Below are 23,975 nucleotides of genomic sequence, written 5' to 3' on the forward strand. Positions count from 1 at the left end.
GTAGAGTAGGGGGACCAGGCTGTTTGAGAGGGAAGGAGACAGATACAGAGAGGAGAGAAAGGAGGTAGTGTTGTAGAGTAGAGTAGGGGGACCAGGCTGTTTGAGAGGGAAGGAGACAGACACAGAGAGGAGAGAAAGGAGGTAGTGTTGTAGAGTAGAGTAGGGGGACCAGGCTGTTTGAGAGGGAAGGAGACAGACACAGAGAGGAGAGAAAGGAGGTAGTGTTGTAGACTAGAGTAGGGGGACCAGGCTGTTTGAGAGGGAAGGAGACAGATACAGAGAGGAGAGAAAGGAGGTAGTGTTGTAGAGTAGAGTAGGGGGACCAGGCTGTTTGAGAGGGAAGGAGACAGATACAGAGAGGAGAGAAAGAGATAGTGTTGTAGAGCAGGGGGACCAGGCTGTTTGAGAGGGAAGGAGACAGACACAGAGAGGAGAGAAAGGAGGTAGTGTTGTAGAGTAGAGTAGGGGGACCAAGCTGTTTGAGAGGGAAGGAGACAGACACAGAGAGGAGAGAAAGGAGGTAGTGTTTGTAGAGTAGGGGGACCTGTTTGAGAGGGAAGGCTGTTTGAGAGGGAAGTTTGAGACAGATACAGAGAGGAGAGAAAGGAGGTAGTGTTGTACAGTAGAGTAGGGGGACCAGGCTGTTTGAGAGGCAAGGAGACAGATACAGAGAGGAGAGAAAGGAGGTAGTGTTGTAGAGTAGAGTAGGGGGACCAGGCTGTTTGAGAGGCAAGGAGACAGATACAGAGAGGAGAGAAAGAAGGTAGTGTTGTAGAGTAGAGTAGGGGGACCAGGCTGTTTGAGAGGCAAGGAGACAGATACAGAGAGGAGAGAAAGAGATAGTGTTGTAGAGTAGGGGGACCAGGCTGTTTGAGAGGGAAGGAGACAGACACAGAGAGGAGAGAAAGGAGGTAGTGTTGTAGAGTAGAGTAGGGGGACCAAGCTGTTTGAGAGGGAAGGAGACAGACACAGAGAGGAGAGAAAGGAGGTAGTTGTAGAGTAGGGGGACCAGGCTGTTTGAGAGGGAAGGAGACAGATACAGAGAGGAGAGAAAGGAGGTAGTGAGGTAGTGTTGTACAGTAGAGTAGGGGGACCAGGCTGTTTGAGAGGCAAGGAGACAGATACAGAGAGGAGAGAAAGGAGGTAGTGTTGTAGAGTAGAGTAGGGGGACCAGGCTGTTTGAGAGGGAAGGAGACAGATACAGAGAGGAGAGAAAGGAGGTAGTGTTGTAGAGTAGGGGGACCAGGCTGTTTGAGAGGCAAGGAGACAGATACAGAGAGGAGAGAAAGGAGGTAGTGTTGTAGAGTAGAGTAGGGGGACCAGGCTGTTTGAGAGGCAAGGAGACAGATACAGAGAGGAGAGAAAGGAGGTAGTGTTGTAGAGTAGAGTAGGGGGACCAAGCTGTTTGCGCCTGCATCTTTTTCAATAAACTTGTCAGAAGCAGACTCATCTTCATGGCCCCGGCCGCTCGCTGAGTCGACTGACAATACCTGTCAAGTATCCCCCACCTCGCGCCGGCAACAACAACAACAACAACTCTGCCTTCTCTCTCTCCACGCTTTAAAAAAAGAGGACAGCTTCCCTTCCCCTCCCCCATGCTGGGAGAACATAAGCAATGCAAAGTTTACTGTTGTCATCACCTCTGTTTTCGACTCAAGTTTTCTTCACTCAAAGCTTTTTGCAGTTTGACTGAGCAGACACTGAGCATTGTGTGGTGTCCCAGTGGCACAGATATTTAAGCTTTGTTTTGTTGGCAGAATTTTTTTTTTTTGAAAAGTAGAGGTCAGAGGTTGTTTGACAATTAAAGCCATTTTGATATAAAAAAAACACAGATATACTGTAGCATTATTGACGTTTCTGACTACATATCTTTTCTCGACAACCAACATGGAGGCTTGTGGGGTATAGTATTCATTCTGTGCTCATGTAATCATAACGACAGTAGCCTACAGTATTTGTGATGATACATACGTAGAGGAGTACAGCACCAGCTCATATCCCTCTTTCTCGTGGCTCCTCAAGAAAGTTATTCTCATGCTATGATTGATATAGTGCAATGTCCTCACAAACAGCACTCACAGGGTTGTTTACTGTAGGATTTAAGACTCGGGCCTGTCTTCCCCAGTATAATATATAATATATGCCATTTAGCAGACGCTTTTATCCAAAGCGACTTACAGTCATGTGTGCATACATTCTACGTATGGGTGGTCCCGGGAATCAAACCCACTACCCTGGCGTTACAAGCGCCATGCTCTACCAACTGAGCTACAGAAGTCTCTTATTAGTCCTGAATGTCACATCCAAGGTTGTTTTATCGCCCTCATCTCTGTTTAAAAAAAAAAACATATTTCCCCCGGAATGAAGGAGGGAGAATTTGTACATTTGGTGTTTCTCGAAAAAGGCCCCACCATCTTGCACAGTGTCACATTTGAAAAGAGCAAGCGAGCGACCCACAAGATTTTCCCATTCTGTGCCGGGCTGATAAGCGATGACATATTTCCTCCTTGTGGGTCATAGACTTGGAGCAGTTTTATTGCCTTTTGTAATTACATCTGGTTCAGTGTTCTCCTTCCCTTTCCCCTTCTAGTCGAAATGGGAAGTGAATTTGTGCTTGTTTACACGCACGCCTATGTCCCTTAAGTGAGCTTTTTTACTCCACTACCAGCATTATCTATTCTTCGAGGAAAAACCTTTCTCGACGGTTTGAGAAAAATCTTTCTGAGATTAAAACAATCTGCAGAACTTTCGCTCCATTGACCCGAGTGAGGTAACATTTATTTACACTGAGTGTACAAAACATTAAAAACACCTGCTCTTTCCATGCCATCGACTGACCAGGTGAATCCAGCTGAAAGCTGTGATCCCTTATTGATCTCACCTGTTAAATCCACTTCAATCCGTGTAGATGAATGGAAGGAGACAGGTTAAAGAATGATTTTTAAGCCTTGAGACAATTGAGACATGGATTGTGTACGTGTGACTTTTAAGGGGGTGAATGGGAAAGATCAAATATTTAAGTACCTTTAACAGGGTATGGTAGTACCCTGTTAAAGAACGTCAACGCTGCTGTTTTTTACACACTCAACAGTTTCCTGTGTGCATCAAGAATGGTCCGTGTGACGGAGAAGTCCGTCACTGGCCGCGGGCAGCGTTTGGTACACTAACACACACGCAGTCAGCCTCCCTGCGCCGTAATCAGCTCCGTTAACAATGTGGGTCGACACACGAGTCAACTTCCCTATCTTAGTACATAACATTTCTCACTTTATTCTCACCTCCCGTCAGTAGCAGTTTATGGTCGAAAGAATATACAGACAAGTGTTCATGTTTAATTTAAGCAACGTATTGTATTGCACTTATGAATGATAAGGAAGGATGGGATTTCTTTAAATGTGTTATATTGGTATATTGTGTGGTGAGAAACGTGCCGCAATGTATATAATTCATTATGTTTAGCTGGGTGGTTAAATGTAGGCTTTGACGAAGGTAATTGCCTAATTAATTAGTGCTGGGTATGTTCTGATGGGAGGGGCTTCCCTTACAAAAGGAGCCTCTCTTTCAGTTCAATGGGGAACCATTTTTGATTGAGCTGTTGATGGGGCAGCATTGTTTTAAAGCTGTCCCCATAATGTATACTTTGGATAGCAGTACTGTTGTTTTTTTTCCCCGATTCACTATGTAAATAAACACCCTTGCGCAGAAGTACTTTTGCGGCTCTGCCATCTTTTTAAAAAATGTTGATAGAGGTTAGGTTTTTCAGTTTAGCCTTCTGGCCTACTCTACGTGACAGTCCACCACCCAAAGGACAACCGGCCAACTTGACACAACTGTTGGCAGAATTGGAGTCAACCAAGTGGGTCAGCTTCAATGTTCCCTCTAAGCTGTGCGAGTGCGCCCGGCATGCAGCTCCAGCCTCGCAGTAGAAATATCAGAGCGGGATTGAACTTCACTCAGTTTTCCGTTAGTTATCACTATCAACGTTTCCCTTTACTGTGGGAAATGTGATTGAGTCAACGCAACATTAGCCACTTTCAATGCAACATCCCGAAACAAAACCAACTATGCAAGAGATTTTGTTGTAGGCAAAATGCATTGGAGTAGGATTCTGTTGCATTGACAAGCCCGTACTCTGCACAGACCGGAGCTGAACTTCTGGAGAGAGTTTGCTGCACTGAAAGTAAAGGGGCTGAATAATTTTGCACGCCCAATTTTTCAGTTTTTGATTTGTTAAAAAAGTTTGAAATGAATAAATAAATGTCGTTCCACTTCATGATTGTGTCCCACTTGTTGTTGATTCTTCACAAAAAAATACAGTTTTATATCTTTATGTTTGAAGCCTGAAATGTGGCAAAAGGTCGCAAAGTTCAAGGGGGTCGAATACTTTCGCAAGGCACTGTAAATGGATCATATGGGTCTGTGCCATTCACTTTGAATTGGACTGTTTTTACAGCATGAGCGGTCGTGAGTAGATGCACTTGTTTTGAGATCAAAGCGAGAGCTACATGTACCGACTTGTGCACATTTGTACATTTGTTAATATCCTTTGCTAGTTAGTAAGTTATTTGCCCAGTTATAGATCATTTGTAGTCAGCAATGGGGGAGGGATTGCTTCCGACAAGAGCAGAAAACGTGTGCGTTTCTAGACATCTTTAGAAAGCAAGTCAGTTTAAGAGCTTTTTTTTTGTCTTAAAGGAACAATGTTGTATTTTGAGACGGGCTTGAATAAGCTAAGTAGCCAATAGGCAGAGGGTAGCATAATGTGTCTTGATTCTCTGGTGTAATGGTATGGGAATAATGATGCATTTTATTTTGTAAAGTGGTTTCTTGCATCAAACAACACAACATTTTCAGTCACCTCGTTGTCTGAAGGACAAGTGAATGAACAGGTTCATGACAAGCCATGAATGTTTTTTTCAATAGTCTCATGGAATTTAGAGCTACATTGAACACCACACATTCGCTGATACTGTAGGCTGATACTGTAGGCTGATACTGTAGGTTGATACTGTAGGCTGATACTGTAGGCTGATACTGTAGGCTGAATGATAGAACAGCTATGTCCATGTTAAAACGTTATGTGATACATTTTCTCCATTGTTTTGTGTGTATTCTCCTCAATTTTCAATCTTGTCTCATCGCTGCAACTCCCCAGTGGGCTCCATTGTTTTTGATGATAGGCCACTCTGGTAGGCCTACATTATGATGAAATAGTCACAGTAGCCTACTTGACCACTGTTAAAACTAACTTGCGGATACAGCCCCAGTGTTTGCAGTAAACGTGCGCCGAAAGTTGCACCGAATTTTCACAATGTTCAAGTTTGTGACCTGAAATATGCTCAGTGAGGGAAAAAGTGAGAGGGAACATTGGCCAGCGTCCCTGTGGAACGTTTTGTACACTCAGTCTATTTTCCACTTCTACACTCTTGACATTAGCGGGCTCAGACAAATCCCGTCAGACCTTTTGTAAACGTAACATGACATTGGTCTGTATTTTCCTTTCACCTTGGAGAAGTATATCACTTTTTCAAGTGCTTCAAGCAACCACTTTGATGTTCACTGATTATAAAACTGAGTGATGGCTGAGGAGATTCGTGCGGATGGCGTCCTCAGATCTAATCAAGTACGGAACAATCGAAACAGCCCAATAAAATAATCCAAATAGTTTCCTGTTCAATTATTCTTCCGATTATCAAATAATAATGCCTACTGAATCATTCATCTTTCAGCAACCTCCTCAGATCTCTTGGCGTTGAAGCATGCTGTGCTGGATCTTCACTGACATTTCAAAAGCCGGGTTTCGTCCATAACGTTCGTGTACTGTACAAACCTGTTGTCCTACATTTGTCAATGCTGCATCAAACATTTGTCAACGTGAAAAATCCACTCCTTTCCCTTTTATTTTCGGATCCCTTCTCACAAAGGTGTCGGTGAGGGCATAAAAAGTGAAAGTAATGACGGCGATGGGCAATCTGATCACCGCTGCTGTAGGGGAAACTAAGCCATCGGCCATCGCTCCACCTCTCAGGTAGAGATGAAACGCTCTCTCTTCTCCCCTCCTGCTGTGCCTCCTGCTAGGCTTGGCCACTGGGCTGATGGAGAGTGCCCACCCAGCTAGCACATAATGTTCTGAGTATCATATGTTTCTTAGAGCATGGTGAGAGTGTGGTTGTCCTATGGTTATTTTGCATACAACCTTTTCACTTTCAATGCAGCAAACTCTCTCCGGAAGTTCAGTGAGGATCTCTGAATGATCCAATGTTGACCTGAATGACTAATGATGATAAATACAATCCACCTGTGTGTAATCAAGTCTCCGCATAAATGCCCCTGCACTGTGATAGTCTCAGAGGTCCGTTAAAAGCGCAGAGAGCATCATGAAGAACAAGGAACACACCAGGCAGGTCCGAGATACTGCTGTGAAGAAGTTTAAAGCCGGATTTGGATACAAAAAGATTTCCCAAGCTTTAAACATCCCAAGGAGCACTGTGCAAGCGATAATATTGAAATGGAAGGAGTATCAGACCACTGCAAATCTACCAAGACCTGGCCGTTCCTCTAAACTTTCAGCTCATACAAGGAGAAGACTGATCAGAGATGCAGCCAAGAGGCCCATGATCACTCTGGATGAACTGCAGAGATCTACAGCTGAGGTGGGAGACTCTGTCCATAGGACAACAATCAGTCGTATATTGCACAAATCTGGCCTTTATGGAAGAGTGGCAAGAAGAAAGCCATTTCTTAAAGATATCCATAAAAAGTGTTGTTTAAAGTTTGCCACAAGCCACCTGGGAGACACACCAAACATGTGGAAGAAGGTGCTCTGGTCAGATGAAACCAAAATGGAACTTTTTGGCAACAATGCAAAACGTTATGTTTGGCGTAAAAGCAACACAGCTCATCACCCTGAACACACCATCCCCACTGTCAAACATGGTGGTGGCAGCATCATGGTTTAGGCCTGCTTTTCTTCAGCAGGGACAGGGAAGATGGTTAAAATTGATGGTAAGATGGATGGAGCCAAATTACAGGACCATTCTGGAAGAAAACCTGATGGAGTCTGCAAAAGACCTGAGACTGGGACGGAGATTTGTCTTCCAACAAGACAATGATCCAAAACATAAAGCAAAATCTACAATGGAATGTTTCAAAAATAAACATATCCAGGTGTTAGAATGGCCAAGTCAAAGTCCAGACCTGAATCCAATCGAGAATCTGTGGAAAGAACTGAAAACTGCTGTTCACAAATGCTCTCCATCCAACCTCACTGAGCTCGAGCTGTTTTGCAAGGAGGAATGGGAAAAAATGTCAGTCTCTCGATGTGCAAAACTGATAGAGACATACCCCAAGCGACTTACAGCTGTAATCGCAGCAAAAGGTGGCGCTACAAAGTATTAACTTAAGGGGGCTGATTAATTTTGCACGCCCAATTTTTCAGTTTTTGATTTGTTAAAAAAGTTTGAAATATCCAATAAATGTCGTTCCACTTCATGATTGTGTCGCACTTGTTGTTGATTCTTCACAAAAAAATACAGTTTTATATCTTTATGTTTGAAGCCTGAAATGTGGCAAAAGGTCGCAAAGTTCAAGGGGGCCGAATACTTTCGCAAGGCACTGTACCTTTGACTATTGGATGTTCTTATAGGCACTTTAGTATTGCCAGTGTAACAGTATAGCTTCCGTCCCTCTCCTCGCCCCTACCTGGGCTCGAACCAGGAACACATCGACAACAGCCACCCTTGAAGCATCGTTACCCATCGCTCCACAAAATCCGCGGCCCTTGCAGAGCAAGGGGAACAACTACTCCAAGTCTCAGAGCGTGTGACGTTTGAAACACTATTAGCGCGCACCCCGCTAACTAGCCAGCCATTTCACATCGGTTACACCAGCCTAATCTCGGGAGTTGATAGGCTTGAAATCATAAACAGCTCAATGCTTGAAGCACAGTGAAGAGCTGCTGGCAAAACGCACAAAAGTGCTGTTTGAATGAATGCTTACGAGCATGCTGCTGCCTACCATCGCTCAGTCAGACTGTATCAAATATTAAATCATAGACTTAATTATAACACAACAACACACAGAAATGTAAGCCTTTGGTCATTAATATGGTCGAATCCGGAAACTATCATTCAGAGAAAAAAAAAATGTATTATTTCAGTGAAATACGGAACCATTCCTTATTTTATCTAACGGGTGGCATCCCCAAGTCTAAATATTGCTGTTACATTGTACAACCTTCAGTGTTATGTCATAATTATGTAAAATTCTGGCAAATTAGTTCGCAACGAGCCAGGCGGCCCAAACTGTTGCATATACCCTGACTCTGCGTGTAATGAACGCAAGAGAAGTGGCACAATTTCACCTGGTTAATATTGCCTGCTAACCTGGATTTATTTTAGCTAAATATGCAGGTTTAAAAATATATACTTCTGTGTATTGATTTTAAGAAAGGCATTGGTGTTTATGGTTAGGTACAGTCGTGCAACAATTGTGTTTTTTTCGCAGATGCGCTTTTGTTAAATCATCCCCCATTTGGCGAAGTTTCCTGTCTTTGTTAGGAAGAAATAGTCTTCACACAGTACGCAACGAGCCAGGTGGCCCAAACTGCTGCATATATCCTGACTCTGTTGCAAGAGAAGTGACACAATTGACCTAGTTAAAATAAATTCATGTTAGCAGGCAATATTAACTAAATATGCAGGTTTAAAAATCTGTATTTGTGTATTGATTTAAAAAAAGGCATTGATGTTTATGGTTAGGTACACGTTGGAGCAACGACAGTCATTTTTCCGCGAATGTTCACCGCATTGATTATATGCAACGCAGGACACGCTAGATAAACTAGTAATATAATCAACCATGTGTAGTTAACTAGTGATTATGATTGATTGATTGTTTTTAATAAGATAAGTTTAATGCTAGCTAGCAACTTACCTTGGCTTCTTACTGCATTCGCCTAACAGGCAGGCTCCTCGTGGAGTGCAATGCAAGGCAGGTGGTTAGAGTGTTGGATTAAATGTAAGGTTGCAAGATTGAATCCCCGAGCTGACAAGGTAAAGATCTGTCGTTCTGCCCCTGAACAAGACAGTTAACCCACCGTTCCTAGGCCGTCATTGAGTTAAATAAAGGTGTAAAAAAAATATTTAAAATATCGGCCAAATCGGTGTCCAAAAATACCGATTTCCGATTGTTATGAGAACTTGAAATCGGCCCTAATTAATCGGCCATTCCGATTAATCGGTCGACCTCTAATCGTTACCCATCGCTCCACAAAAGCCGCGGGGGAACAAGGGGAACAAGGGGAAGGAGAACAACTTCTTCAAGGTCTCAGAGCGAGTGACGTTAACAATTGAAACGCTATTAGCGCGCAACCTGCTAACCAGCCATTTCACATCGGTTACGCTAGCCATGTAGATTTTACATTTCATTTTTTGTTTTAGATACTTTTTGGTATGTTTAACTAGCTGGCAAGACTGATTACTACCATTTACACTTCCTAGCTTAGAATTGAGGCAAAGTCAAAGAGCAAGCAAAGAGGCACTGAGTTTGAAGGTATGCCTTGAAATACATCCACAGGTACACCTCCAATTGGCTCAAATTATGTAAATTAGCCTATCAGAAGGTTCTAAAGCCATTACATAATTTTCTGGAATTTTCCAAGTTGTTTAAAGGCACAGTCAGCTTAGTGTATGTAAACTTCTGACCCACTGGAATTGTGATACAGTGAATCATAAGTGAAATTGTTGGAAAAATGACTTGTGCCATGCACAAAGTAGATGTCCTAACCGACTTGCCAAAACTATCGTTCGTTAACAAGAAATTTGTGGAGTGGTTGAAACACGAGTTTTAATGACTCCAACCTAAGTTTATGTAAACTTCCGACTTCAACTGTATATGCCTTCGTTCCCACAACCAATGTGAAACCAAAAACATATAATAATATAATAATAATAATATAATAATAATAATATAATCACAAGGAACCAACTGTGCTAGCTGGGCACTGGACTCCATTCATCCTCTCTGGGCATTCGGCTTCACAGCTGGCCTGTCATCCATTTGAGGAGTCAAAAAGGCACAATCTTGGCCAACTTGGCCTTCATCAGGATGACTGTAATTTATTTGGCTAGCTTGGCTTAGTTGATGTTGATGATGGGAATGGTTGGTTTGTTGGTTGGTTGCGAGCTAGCTGGGAGATGAATTGACCCTTATCGGAGAGGGCCAATGTCCAGTGACCTGTCCACGTATCACAACAGAAGCACCACTGCTTTCTTTGTTAGAGGCCAGTGGGGAGTCTGCGCTCGCCAATTTACAACACCTTAGTCAGATTGTACAAGGTTTGATAAATGTGGTCTATTGTCATTGACTGGCTTTGGGCTGAGAATTACCCACACATTGATTTTGGCCAGAGTGTTATCTATGGCCCTGGCTGGGACATGGCAGCAACGTACTCCACTCCTATGACCAGTGGCCATATTTTACTCCACTCCTTTGATCAGTGGCCATATTTTACTGCCACTGTCGCTAATTGGTGCGAGAGGAACAGAGGATCCATCTCCAAGTCCCACTTGAATTTTTTTACCACCACTTTTCCCTCTTTTTCCCTCACCTAGACTTAAATAGGAAGCGGAAGATAGAGTAATGGAACCTCATCACCCTGTGTGTGTTAATACAGGGACTGCTCACTCACAGGACCCTTTAGTCTGTCTACTGCGTAAACACGTTGGCATCTCTTTGTCTTTCTCTCTCTTCTCTTTTCGCTCCCTCTCTCTCATTTTCTCTTCCTCTTCTCTTCCTGACTAACTTTCTCACTCTTTATTTTTTTTCTTCCTTTCTATATCTCTTTCTCCCTCTCTGTCTCTCTCTCTATGTCTCCCCCCCTCTCTCCCTTCCTTACTGTGTCCAATCTCTGTAGCCAGCTCTATACAGGCCATTCTCTTTGATCTGTGTGCCAGAACACAGGATGAGAGTGATCCGCTGGCACCACAAGAACATCCCATTACGGACTTGGGCACAGTCTGGCCGGCCAGGGCCTTGGGGGGCTGCTGACAGGCGCTTCTGCCTGGGTGACTTTGCCTACCTCACACTTTCTCTACCACACACACACACACACACACACACACACACACACACACACACACACACACACACACACACACACACACACACACACACACACACACACACACACACACACACACACACACACACACACACACTGCCAGAACTTGGCTACTTTTCTCTTCCCTAAACATTCTGAGAATGTCACACAGCCTGCTTATCGGGCTTGTTATTTCAAACAGACTAAACATTTGTCTTTCGTCTATTGTTGTGGCTCCCACACAAAATCAATGGGGCTCATTTATCAAACACGCGTTGAGAATGAGCGTATTTGTTTGAATGTTTCTGCAAAATTCTCAGCACTGTGTGAGACACTAAAGCCAGATGTATCAAAATTGTGCAGGAGGCTATGGACCAGTTATGCTATTGGTTTGCTGATAAAGCAGTAGCCTATGTCCCTGGGCCTATATCTTGCCTTTGCATTTTACAGTACACACACGCACACGCACACACACACACACATATACAAATAAACACACACACAAACACACGCACGCACGCACGCACACACACACACACACACACACACACACACACACACACACACACACACACACACACACACACACACACACACACACACACACACACACACACACACACACACATATATATATACACACACATTTCCCTGTGCTCATATACACATATACACACACATTGACTCACAAACAGTCATGATGGATTGCTCCTTTCCATTTTAAACAGTTAGAATGCATGCTACCCTGGGGGACCCTTATGTGTGGAAGTACTTTGAAGTGTCCACATTTAATTAATCTCTAAGATGAATGAGTGGGAGCCAGAGCAGTTTGCCTGCGAGCAACCCGTCCAAGACACAAGTAGAAACAAATGTAGCAACGCCAGATAACGGTCTCTTTTGGGTTTTACTCCCAGTAGACCAGGGCAGATAACAATTCATTCTATCAATCAAGGCCCTGATTGTTTCAGATTGAGCCGCCAATTCTGCTGATTAGGGCAGAATGCTGATTACACTCTCCAGCGGTTGATTACAGTTTTCCTTGTTGTCGTGACTGTCTGTCGTCCTGCTGGGAGGTCGCTGGGTGCAGAGGCAATGACAAGGACAATTGGCTGTAGCCACAGTTCAGTGTAGTGGTGGCTGCAGTTTGAAGACATTTACACACACACACACACACACACACACACACACACACACACACACACACACACACACACACACACACACACACACACACACACACACACACACACACACACACACACACACACACACACACACACACACACACACACACACACACACAAACACACGTCCTCTAATAAGATAATAGTGGGAGCGTGGTGTATCAAGCAGCTGTTACAAATGGCCGGGCACATCTGTTCCTCTCATCCCTCTGCACATCCTGTATAAAGCTGTCTTCAGCCAGCTCCAACACTAGCAGGTGTGAAAGCCCATCACCACACCCACCCCTTCTATCTCAGGGTTTCCCAAACTCGGGTCCTTGTGACCCGCAGGGGTGCACATTTTGTTTTTTTGCTAGCGCCACACAGCTGGCTCAAATAATCAACCAGTTGTCAAGCTTTTATCGTTTGAATCAGCTGTGTTGTGTTAGGGCAATAACTAAAATGTGCACCTCTTGGGTCATGAGTACCGAGTTTGCGAAATCCTTCTCTAATTATTCATGCTCTCCATTTTTATCCCCCCTCTCTCTTTCTCTCCCTCCCTTGTCATACTCTCCATCTTTGCCCCTATGTCTTGTCATGTTCTATGGTGGAAGGTTGCTATTCTGGCCTTGTTCCGGCTCATTGCTGGGACTCCCCAGCGCGCGCGCGCACACACCCAGCTCTAATCTGGGCTTTATAGAAAAGCTTTCATCTTAAAACTGGAGCATGATCCAGGGAGTCTTCAACCGTGGCTATGTTCACTCCACTTATCACACACACACACGCCACACACTCATATACACACACACACACACACGCCACACGCACGCACTCATATACACACACTCATATACACACACACACACACACACACACACACACACACACACACACACACACACACACACACACACACACACACACACACACACACACACACACACACACACACACACACACACACACACACACACACACACACACACACACACACACGCACACATACTCCTTGCAGAGCCCAGTTAATTGCACAACCACGGCCCTCTGTGTATAGCAAATCAGGAGGCTTGTGAGGTAGAGTTCTCAGCCTGAACCCGACGGTTCCCGGCCTTGTCTGGCCTGGTCTTACACCGGGTCGGGCCTCAAAGTTCTGCTCTGAAAACAAAACTTTGTCTGCGGACCTTTTAGCCTACTATGGCCCTCTCTCAATCGCACCAGGATTCCAATATTGGCTGGGCAAGAGACATTTGTTATTTTTCTGATGATTCAAATGTTTCAAATTGCAATACGAATAGGCTGGAGTGCAGTCGGGAGAACGGTGTTCCACAAGAGCTCGACAGGCAGCGCATCTCAGTATCAGGACAAGCCCATATTCCAATAGCATCCGTTTACGCTGATACATCCTAACAAAATACAGCCTATGACTATCCTACTAATGTGCCTTGCTGGACCTTGTGAACTATCGAAAGTTGACCCATGACTGATCCAAATGTTTTCCTAATCAAACATGCATTCAAAACATGGGGCTTTTAAAATGCTAATTAAAATGAATTTTAGGCCGGAAATCTTGTTATCTATTTATTGTTTCATTATTTAATATTCCCTTTATTTCATTTTAAAATTCAAAGCTTGAAACACATGAATGACTTGTATGCTGTTTAATGACATGAATGAATGATTGATTATATTGAAGGAGGCTGTTACGTTAAAACAGATCTTAACAGGACGTGCTCCCACAGCTCGATAGGTAGGTAGATTATATAAGGCTGCTATGTAAATCAGGAGCAAAATAATACTCCCTGATTTCGGCTACATGATCGCATACTAAAAGGTTTAAGATCAAGAGATGAACTAACCCGAGATTAACTAACCCGAGATTAACTAACCCGAGATTAACTAACCAAATATACAGATGGAGATTCACTGAAACAAAAGCACATTGATTGATTCTCACAAGTCAGAGACTTTTGGTAGGGAGTAGAACAGGCTACTTCGCGAGTGAAGAGCAAAATCCACTTGTCAAGCTACATTACATGCTAGCAACATGAGCTAGAATCAAGGTGATCATGAGCGCTCACTTCAATTTAGCTAACACTTCCATAGCCTAATTGTTACCAAATAATCCAAACGTATATTCAGTGAAAACCAACCAAAACCGTGCCGAAATGAACATCTAGGTTACCACACACGACCATTGTTGTCACGTCTGCTTCTGGCTCCCCTCCGGCCAGAATACTAACCACCGGTCCTGGGGGTTCATCATTACGCACGCCTGGCACTCATCATTACGCGCACCTGTCAGTCATTATGATTCACCCCTGGACTCCATTACCTTCATAATTTCCTCCCCTTATTATGTCACTCTCCCAGGTTCACTCACCAGTTGGTATTGTTCTTGTGTATCTGCAAACTGCCTTATGTTAGTGTCGTGTTCTTGGTTTTGTTTGATTTATTAAAACGTTTCACCTGCACCTGCTTCCGACTCACCTCTCCATCATTACAAATGTTTTAAATTAGTATAACAGTTGGATATGACTTTCAGAGTTTCAGTATAAGCAAGAATGACGTACATTCAATTGCATTAGCCTACTTAATATCCAATATTTTCATTGTTCACTTGATCATAACTAAGGTGAGCTTTCGGCTCTCTGCGCTTTTTCTATGCCCGGTGGCTGTTTCCTCATCTCCTCACTCTGGTGCTGTCCGCCTCCGCCACATTGTTCTCAACACCAGTTTAAATCAATACTGTTTTCTAGAAATCTGACTTTTTTTCCGGGTACGGGCTCATTTCATTTCTCTGATGTCAGGCTGGACTGGGCTCAGGCTTCAGCTCACCGGTCTTGGGTCGAACCGGGCTTGAATTGTCAGGCCCCATAAACTTTAATGTAAGGACAGGGCCCAAAGGCCCTTCGTGTATGTGTACCTTAGCAGCTTATGCCTTGGCAGATGTCTGTTGTTGCGATGCTGTGTATAAACTGTTTGCATGTTTAGAGAGAGAGAGACAGGGAGAGAGGGGGATGAAAGAGAGAGGTGTCTATTGCTCACATGTGTGTCTGTGCTGTGAATGAACCTACTTGAGGCATTTTGTGATTCTTTGGCAAGGCTTGAAAGGTGATATGAGAGAGAAAGAGAAAACTGAGAGAGAGAGAGAGACACACACACACACACACACACACATACACACACACACACACACAGAAAGAGTGCACTGCCATGCAAAGTTTCCGCCTCTGCCTCTATAAGCTTTCTCATCATCCTGCTAACGGTAGCAGGATTTGTGCAGTAACAGGAACATGGTCTAATGGGGACAGCCTTTCAATTACAATGGCTAATGATTAGTAACCATAATAGCAAAGTATGCCTGAAAAGGCCTATGGGACCACTGTGTACACATCAAAACAATTCAGTGTGTGTGTGTGTGTGTGTGCGCGCCCCTCTGTCAATGGGTGTGTTCCTGCCTGAGAATAGGCTACCCTCTTGAATGTTTGGATGCATGCCTGTCTAAATATGTGTACAGGGTCTATTTGGGAGCAGAGAGTACAGTACATATGTGGGTGTGTGTTCAGTTGGATTACAGGATTACAGCTGGTTCATGGTGACTATAGTAGTTGATGAATGGGGTTTTCTCAGTGTCGGTGATGTCCCAATATAAATGAGACCTACATGAAGCCCAGTGGCTTTCTTCTAGGGCAGGCCTGGGCAAAGGCCGGCCCGGGGGCTGTATGCTCAGATCACATAAAGAATTTGCGATAGTAAAGTTTTGAAAAACATTAAAAGCCCAATGAATACTCTCCTTTGTGTAATGATTTAACTCCCACCGCATGTGGGACATTTATTTTGAAGGCACGTATAAATAACAACTGCACAAGGACAGACTATCAGGAATCAAGGTAAGACCCAGATGCAGGCACAACGAAGATGCAGGCACATCGAATTGTTTAGTAGTTTATTATTTCAACAGGGGCAGGCAATAGACAGGTCAAGGCAGGCAGGGGTCAGTAAACCAGAGGTGGGGCAACTCTACCGGACGGTAGGCAGGCTCAGGGTCAGGGTAGGCAGAGGTCAACAATCCAGAGGTGGGGCAAATGTACATGTCGTCAGGCAGGGTCAGGGTCAGGGGCAGGCAGAGTGGTCAGGCAGACGGGCTCAGAGTCAGGGCAGGCAAGGGTCAAAACCAGGAGTACGAGAAAAAGGAGAGACTGGGAAAAGCAGGAGCTGAGAACAAAAACAGAAACAGGAGACAAAGGGCTGTGAGAAATAGGTTTGACTCTGGACACATGAAAGGTGGGATGTATACGAAGGGTATGGGGCAACAGAAGACGAACAACAGAGGGGCTAATAATCTTGGAGATGGGAAATGGGACAATAAACTGGGGGGAGAGTTTGCGGGATTCCACCCAGAGGGGCAGATCCCGAGTGGATAGCCATACCTTCTGCCCAAGACGATACCGGGGAGCCGTGGTCTGATGGCAATCTGCTTGTTGTCGATACCGGGAGGTGGTCTTGAGGAGGGCCGACCGGGCTTTCCTCCAGGTACGACGACAGCGGCGGGCAAATATCTGGGCAGAAGGTACACCGACCTCTTCCTCCTGCTTGGGGAAGAGCGGGGGCTGATACCCCAGAGAACACTCAAACGAAGATATAACCGTGGTAGAGCAGGGAAGGGTGTTGTGGGCATACTCAACCCACACCAGTTGCTGGTTCCAGGAGGTGGGGTTGGCGGAGACCAGGCAGGGCAGAGTAGCCTCAAGATCCTGGTTGGCTCGTTACGATTGGCCATTGAACTGGGGGTGGAACTCAGAGAACAAGTTGGCCGACGACCCAATGAGGGCACAGAACACCTTCCAGAACTGGGACAAGAACTGTAGCACCCGGTCGGAGACCATGGGCAGTCCATGGATCCGGAAGACGTGCTGCAAGATCAACTAGCTGAGCTGAACACAGATCAGAAAATGATTTTCCTTCATTGGGTTATTCTTCAGGAGGTACTCTGTAAATGTTTTCTGAAAATGAGCCATGTTGTGGATACAGTCACTAGAGTGGTAAACTTCATAAGAGCAAAATCTTTAAACCACAGACAGTTTCTCATTGTTTGAAGAGACAGAGCCGGGTTATGTAGATCTCCCCAACCACACAAACGTGAGATGGCTGAGTTTGGGGAAGGTGCTTTAAAGGGTGTGGGACCTGAAGTCGGAGATTGCTGAGTTTTTGCAAATGAAAGGGAAATATGTGGATTTCCCTCAACTGCAAGGTATTGAATGGTTGGCTGATTTTGCCTTCACTGTGGCAGCCCTTATGAATTAACTGAATTCCAAACTACAAGGGAAGGGCCTTTTTGTTCATCAGATGTGCAGCCTTGTCAAAGCCTTCAAGTGAATATTACTCCTCCTGACCCGCCAAGTAGAAGCCAGCAATCTCACCTACCTCCCGACACTACGAGACTATTCCCTATCAGATGACCAGTGGGAGAAGTAGACATCGCTGCTGTGTGCTTTGAACGGTGACTTTTCTCGTCGTTTTGAGTATTTCAAAGTGTTGGAAAATGACATGCTGTTGGTTTCCTCCACCTTCAATGTGGATAACGCTCCCACTGACCTGCAATTTGAGCTTATCGAGCTTCAGTCTGATGCTGTGATTGGAGAACTATTCAAAACAATGTCACTGTCGAGGTTTATGCATCTCTCGATGAACAAAACTTTCCAAAGATTAGGAGTCATGCTCAGAAGATGTTTGTACTGTTTGCCTCAACCCTTCAGTGATGAAATATAACAAGTCAAGGCACAGATCGTCTCTTACTGACTCTCAGCTCTCATCAATCCTGCGCATAGCGACGTCAGAAACTATACCTGACTTCACTGCTCTAGTCAATGCCCATCAGAGACTCCACTCCTCACACTGTAGTTTAAATGTAATGTTGAGCTCTCTCTCTCTTGTGGTTTTGTGCATACCTGTTAACAAGAGTTCTGTCCATGGTGCTGAATGCACAGTGTACTTTTCCCTCTGTGTAGTTCATTGCATGTTTAATAAGGAAAATACCTACCAAAAGGAGAACATGGATGTGGTTTATTTCTGTGCATGTTAAACAAGTCAAATAAGTAGCATATCTGGATGTGATTTACAGTAGATATATCTGTCACACAGATGTATAATCCTGTAATATGATTCTGGCCTGTGATGGCAAAAATATTATCTAATTTGGCACTCCATGGAAAATCAGGCCTGCTCTAGGTAGATGGCCTGGCACACACACACAAACACACACACACACACACACACACACACACACACACACACACACACACACACACACACACACACACACACACACACACACACACACACACACACACACACACACCTTGGTCAGTGTCCTCCTCATTGCTCTGAAGTGGCCAACAGAAATGATCACCAACAAGCTCTCGCAGAATTAGATGTTTAACCACATTCTCCAAACTTTACATTTAGAAGTTGCTCCAAACGTCAAATTTCTGATCCAGAGTCATGGGATTACCCAAATGAGTCATTAGTCATGGAATTATGCCCATCCGCCACCCCGTCCACAACGCCCGAGCAAAACCCAAGCCTATTTGATGGTAATAGTGCTCACTGTTGCCGCTAGTGGCCGGTTTTGAAGGCATGTCTTCAAGATAGACGTCCAATTTCGACATTAATCTTGAACGACCTGGCTGATTACCACAGAAACAGGCTGAGCTGGGACCCACACCACACTCTATGCACCCGGCTACCCAACACATGCACACAAATAGACACACACACCCCACTCTCCCCTGTGTACTTGGTGCGCTGGCACATAGTTAGTCAATGCATGCTGCCAATCCAGTCTAGAGCATAGAAGTAGACTTCCATCACCCACCCATTGACAGTACATGGGTATAACACATTCTATGAATTCTATTTCTATGGGCTGGAGGCCCCAGAGACTCTGGGTTTGTCCGAAATGGCACCCTGTTCCATACGTAGTGCCCTGGGGCCTGGTCAAAAGTAACACATTAGACTAGCCTACATAGTGCACAGGGTGCTATTTTAGACGCAGACTCAGTCAAGTGTTTTAATGAGGAAGCCTTTACTAACTGCTTAGCTGCCGTGTCTGTGCCTCTCTCCACACTGACCAGAGGAGATGTGTGGGCCTCTCTTTGCGCGGCCTGGCTAATTGCTGCTCAAGAACGTCTATTGCTGTCCCGCCTCATCGATAAAGGCCCTCCGTAGGGAAACCTGGAGGCACCTAAAGACAAACAAACCTGAACGGCCAATCGATAAGAGTGAATGTGAGCGTTACCGGTCAGCCAAAGGCTCCGAACGTGTGTGTGTTTTGTGTGTGGGGTGGGTGGGGTCGGGGAGGTTTGTGTGTGTGCATGCGTGTGTGTCTGTGTGTGTAATTCTCCAGTGCTTCCTGTGTTCTCCTATGGGATCTTTACCCATCACTACTCCACTCTGGGCTATTGTCTGCCTCTGCATTTTGATGCGATTTTGATTAGGCCCTTATCACAGATCTCAGAACAGGCTTCACACAGCTATAATTCTAAATCCCCTTGACTTGTATGCCATAGATAGATTATCGTAATATGTTTTTCATATTGAGGCCATAAACTATCAAAATGAAGAAAGTCGCACACTCCATGTATAAACTCCCAGCAATTGAATGGGTATTTACCTAATACATTGCTGGGAGTTTATACATGGAGTGTTCGACTTTATTTATTTTGATAGTTTATAGTTTCGCCGTTAAGTCAGCACCTCCACACAAACTATTATTTCTGGGTGTGCACCAGCTCATGTTTTTTAAATTTCATATTGAGGCCACCAGTTGCGTATAAAGGTTCCTATTTAAAGCTGGAATCCATACTTGGGGAAACTGCCAACATGCTCTAACAGTCTCACTGCAGAATTAGACGTTTATCCACGTTTCTGCCAACATCAAATTTTGTAAGTTGTTTCAAACTGCAAATTCAGAAGGTTAATAAGGATTAAGGTTTTTGATATGCTAAAACAATGTTAAAACATGAAGTTTAAAGGCACTCATTCAGAATGGTTATTAAGGTAAGGGATAAGATGTGTCCACCGCTGGGATCGAACAGCCGTAACGCGTCAAGCACAAGCGTACATCCTTTTACGATATTATAACAACAAAAGAAGTTACTTGAAACAGCTGACACTGTTTTCTTTTCATCTGACGTCATTGAAAGGCATTGCATGCGCAATAGAAGAACAGTGTACCGTATTTTTTCTCTCCTCACCATTCTGAATGCTCCTCTCCTCCATTTCATCAACAAAACAAAAACGATAACAAGTGCGCTGGGGGGCGAACAGTGGCGCTGTTTCACCGTAAGTGGATTTTAGCTTAAAAAAGAGGACCCTTTTTTAAACACTTTTAATGTATTTTTTTTTTTTTTTATCAGATATCGGACCATTTTATAATCCACTGATTATGACATTGTCTGCTGCAGCCTATATGGCCACTCTGTATTAGAGGTCGACCGGTTATGATTTTTCAATGCCGATACCGATTATTGGAGGAACAAAAAAGCCGATAGCGATTAATCGACCGATTTAAAAAAACAAAAATGTATTTGTAATAATGACAATAACAACAATATTGAATGAACACTTATTTTAGCTTAATATAATACATCAATTAAATCAATTTAGCCTTAAGGTAATAATGAAAGATGTTCCATTTGGTTTAAATAATGCAAAAACAAAGTGTTGGAGAAGAAAGTAAAAGTGCAATATGTGCTATGTAAGAAAGCTAACGTTTCAGTTCCTTGCTCAGAACATGAGAACATATGAAAGCTGGTGGTTCCTTTTAACATGAGTCTTCAATATTCCCAGGTAAAAAGTTTTAGGTTGTAGTTATGGAATTATAGGTCTATTTCCCTCTATACCATTTGTATTTCATTATCCTTTGACTATTAGATGTTCTTATAGGCACTTTAGTATTGCCAGTGTAACATTATAGCTTCCGTCCCTCTCCTCGCTCCTCCCTGGGCTCGAACCAGCAACACAACGACAACAGCCACCATCGAAGCAGCGTTAACCATGCAGAGCAAGGGGAACAACAACTAGAAGGCTAAGAGCGAGCAACGTTTGAAATGCTATTAGCGCGCGCTAACTAGCTAGCCATTTCACATCGGTTACACCAGTCTAATCGCGGAAGTTGATAGGCTTGAAGTCATAAACAGCGCAATGCTTGACGCACAATGACAATTGCTTGACGCAAAATTTTGCACGCCGTTATTGCGTTGGACTCGTTAACTGTAAGGTTGCAAGATTGGATCCCCTGAGCTGACAAGGTGAAAATCTGTCATTCTGCCCCTGAACGAGGCAGTTAACCCACCGTTCCTAGGCCATCATTGAAAATAGGAATGTGTTCTTAACTGACTTGCCTAGTTAAATAAAGGTATTTAAAAAAAGACAGATTTCCGATTGTTATGAAAACTTGTAATCGGCTCTAATTAATCGGCCATTCCGATTAATCGGTCGACCTCTACTCTGTATCTCTGCTTGAAGTGTTTTCTCTGTTCCTATGTGACTCGTCCTGCCACAGTGTCATCTCTCCCCCCACTCTCTCCCGCCGCATATTTGCTTTTGTTCTTGTCTCCCTGCCCGCCGAGCTGACTCACAATGATGATCTTGACCAAGCCGTAAAAGGTCAAGGTTTGCCAACAAATTGCCTCAAAGCAATCAGCCCTATCGGTCTCTCTGCTAACACACCATTTGCTCTCTCTCTCTCTCTCTCTCTCTCTCTCTCTCTCTCTCTCTCTCTCTCTCTCTCTCTCTCTCTCTCTCTCTCTCTCTCTGTTTACTCACGCGACTCGTGTCAGGGGGTCCGCCCACTTTGAAGTCGCACCTCTAGAGCGGTCCTGCGAAAGCCGGAGACATCAAAGCAACCGTGGTCCACGTGGTGGTGACATTTCGGCGGCAGAGTGACCCAGTGAGGTGTAGCAGGGATTGGGACGATGAGGCTCAGCTGTCCTTTAAGACCCCTGGCTGCTCCAGGGCTGTGGGGTGTTTGCTTCTACTCTACACAGGATTGGCTTTCATTACATGAAACAGGATCCCCCCCTTACCCCTCGGCCAACAATAGAGCCACCACAGTGCTCTGGAGTTCATACAATCTACTGTAACCAGAACTTCTGTGGACACACATGTGCTCCAAACACACAGACAAGCACACGCACATGGTCGCGGGCTCCCGTACACACACACACACACACACACACACACACACACACACACACACACACACACACACACACACACACACACACACACACACACACACACACACACACACACACACAGAGAGACGGACAGACAGACAGACACACACACAGACACTCACACACAAAGGGAAAGTGTGTGAAAGGGTAGCTCGGGGTGCCCTTGTCACCTGGCCTTTCCTGTCAAGTTTGGTGCGAGTTCATCACAACACAAGTCATTCTGCTGCTATGCCTACCTCAATACATTGTAACATACCCAATATCAAAGCATGTAATCCACACAGGTTCAGTAGCTGAAGGAATGTTTTTATGTGTGTAGGCTGGTGTAGCTGTTTAGGCTTAAACAGCGTTACAGACAGGTGTTATTAATGTGTCGGCCCACAGAGTACCACATGTAGGGGTGTCATGATCTCCCCAACAGCTGTCTTCAGCTGTGACTGGTATTGTAAACACCTCCTAAAGCCAGGCTTGGTTAGAAGGCTTGGCCCTGGATATTGTGTGAGTCCAAGTACAAACAGAACAAACGGGCATAAGATGAGGAAAGACCATGACTGTGTTCTATTACAATGTAGAGGATGAACTAGGGGAGATGCCCTTACATTGGTTCACTCACATTCGGTCCCTGGTGACCGTGTCGTTGTGTGTGTCTGTGCCGTGTCTGTGTCTGCAGAGCTGGAATCAACATGTTTCCAGGAATGCTAGCTGTTACAAAGCCATCTCGTTGATGGAAATGTGTGTTTGTGTGTGTGTGCGTTGTCCCAGGTGGAGATCGAGAAGCTCGACTACCACCACTACCTCCCTTTGTTCTTCGACGGGCTGTGTGAGACTGTGCACCCCTATGAGTTCTTCGCCCGCCAGGGGGTCCACGACATGCTCGAGCACGGGGGCACCAAGATCCTGCCCGTCATCCCCCAACTCATCATCCCCATCAAAAGTGAGTGGCTAAACGTTATTGAAGCGTCACAGAAAACACGTAACGTTATTACGGCACAGATACTGCTGTTAAACGCAACCACAACACTTATCATCATCCTTTTCAAGACTGAGTGGCCGCAAACATTACAGCAACATCGCAGGAACAGTGGCACAACATTATCAGACCATAAACACGACTCTTTCATACAACCACAACCCTCTCGCAGCAAATCTAGGCCAAATCTCCTATAACAAGATTATAAAGAGATCATTTACTAATGTGTGGCCAGTAACCACAAGCCGGAAAGACATGGATTGACAATGGATAAACCCCCAATGCCCTATTCTTCAGCCACTAGTTGTTGCCATCCACACAGTGAAGACCTCAGTGAAAAGCCCACATATGGCTCCTTGCATCTTCCAGACCTATTATTATTAGACAGCAGGGCTAAGTGTTCTTGTTTTGCTTTTAGTGGATGAGACCCAGTCATAAGGCAAGGCTGCCCAGCTCCCATGAATATGGGGACGCGTTACATTTAAATGTGCTTTGCCTCT

At 44.6% G+C, this 23,975-nt stretch overlaps 1 protein-coding gene across 1 annotated transcript in view; it reads left to right on the forward strand.

The window, feature by feature from the left end:
- LOC118368527 (parkin coregulated gene protein) overlaps nt 1-23,975 on the forward strand; it is a 258,968-nt gene that overhangs the window by 111,651 nt on the left and 123,342 nt on the right. Inside the window, exon 3 of the mRNA XM_035752689.2 lies at nt 23,268-23,439. Coding sequence (XP_035608582.1) covers nt 23,268-23,439 — 172 coding nt within the window. The remainder of the gene's footprint in view (nt 1-23,267; nt 23,440-23,975) is intronic.

Source organism: Oncorhynchus keta, chromosome 35 (assembly GCF_023373465.1).
Source record: "Oncorhynchus keta strain PuntledgeMale-10-30-2019 chromosome 35, Oket_V2, whole genome shotgun sequence".
Lineage (NCBI taxonomy): Eukaryota > Metazoa > Chordata > Actinopteri > Salmoniformes > Salmonidae > Oncorhynchus > Oncorhynchus keta.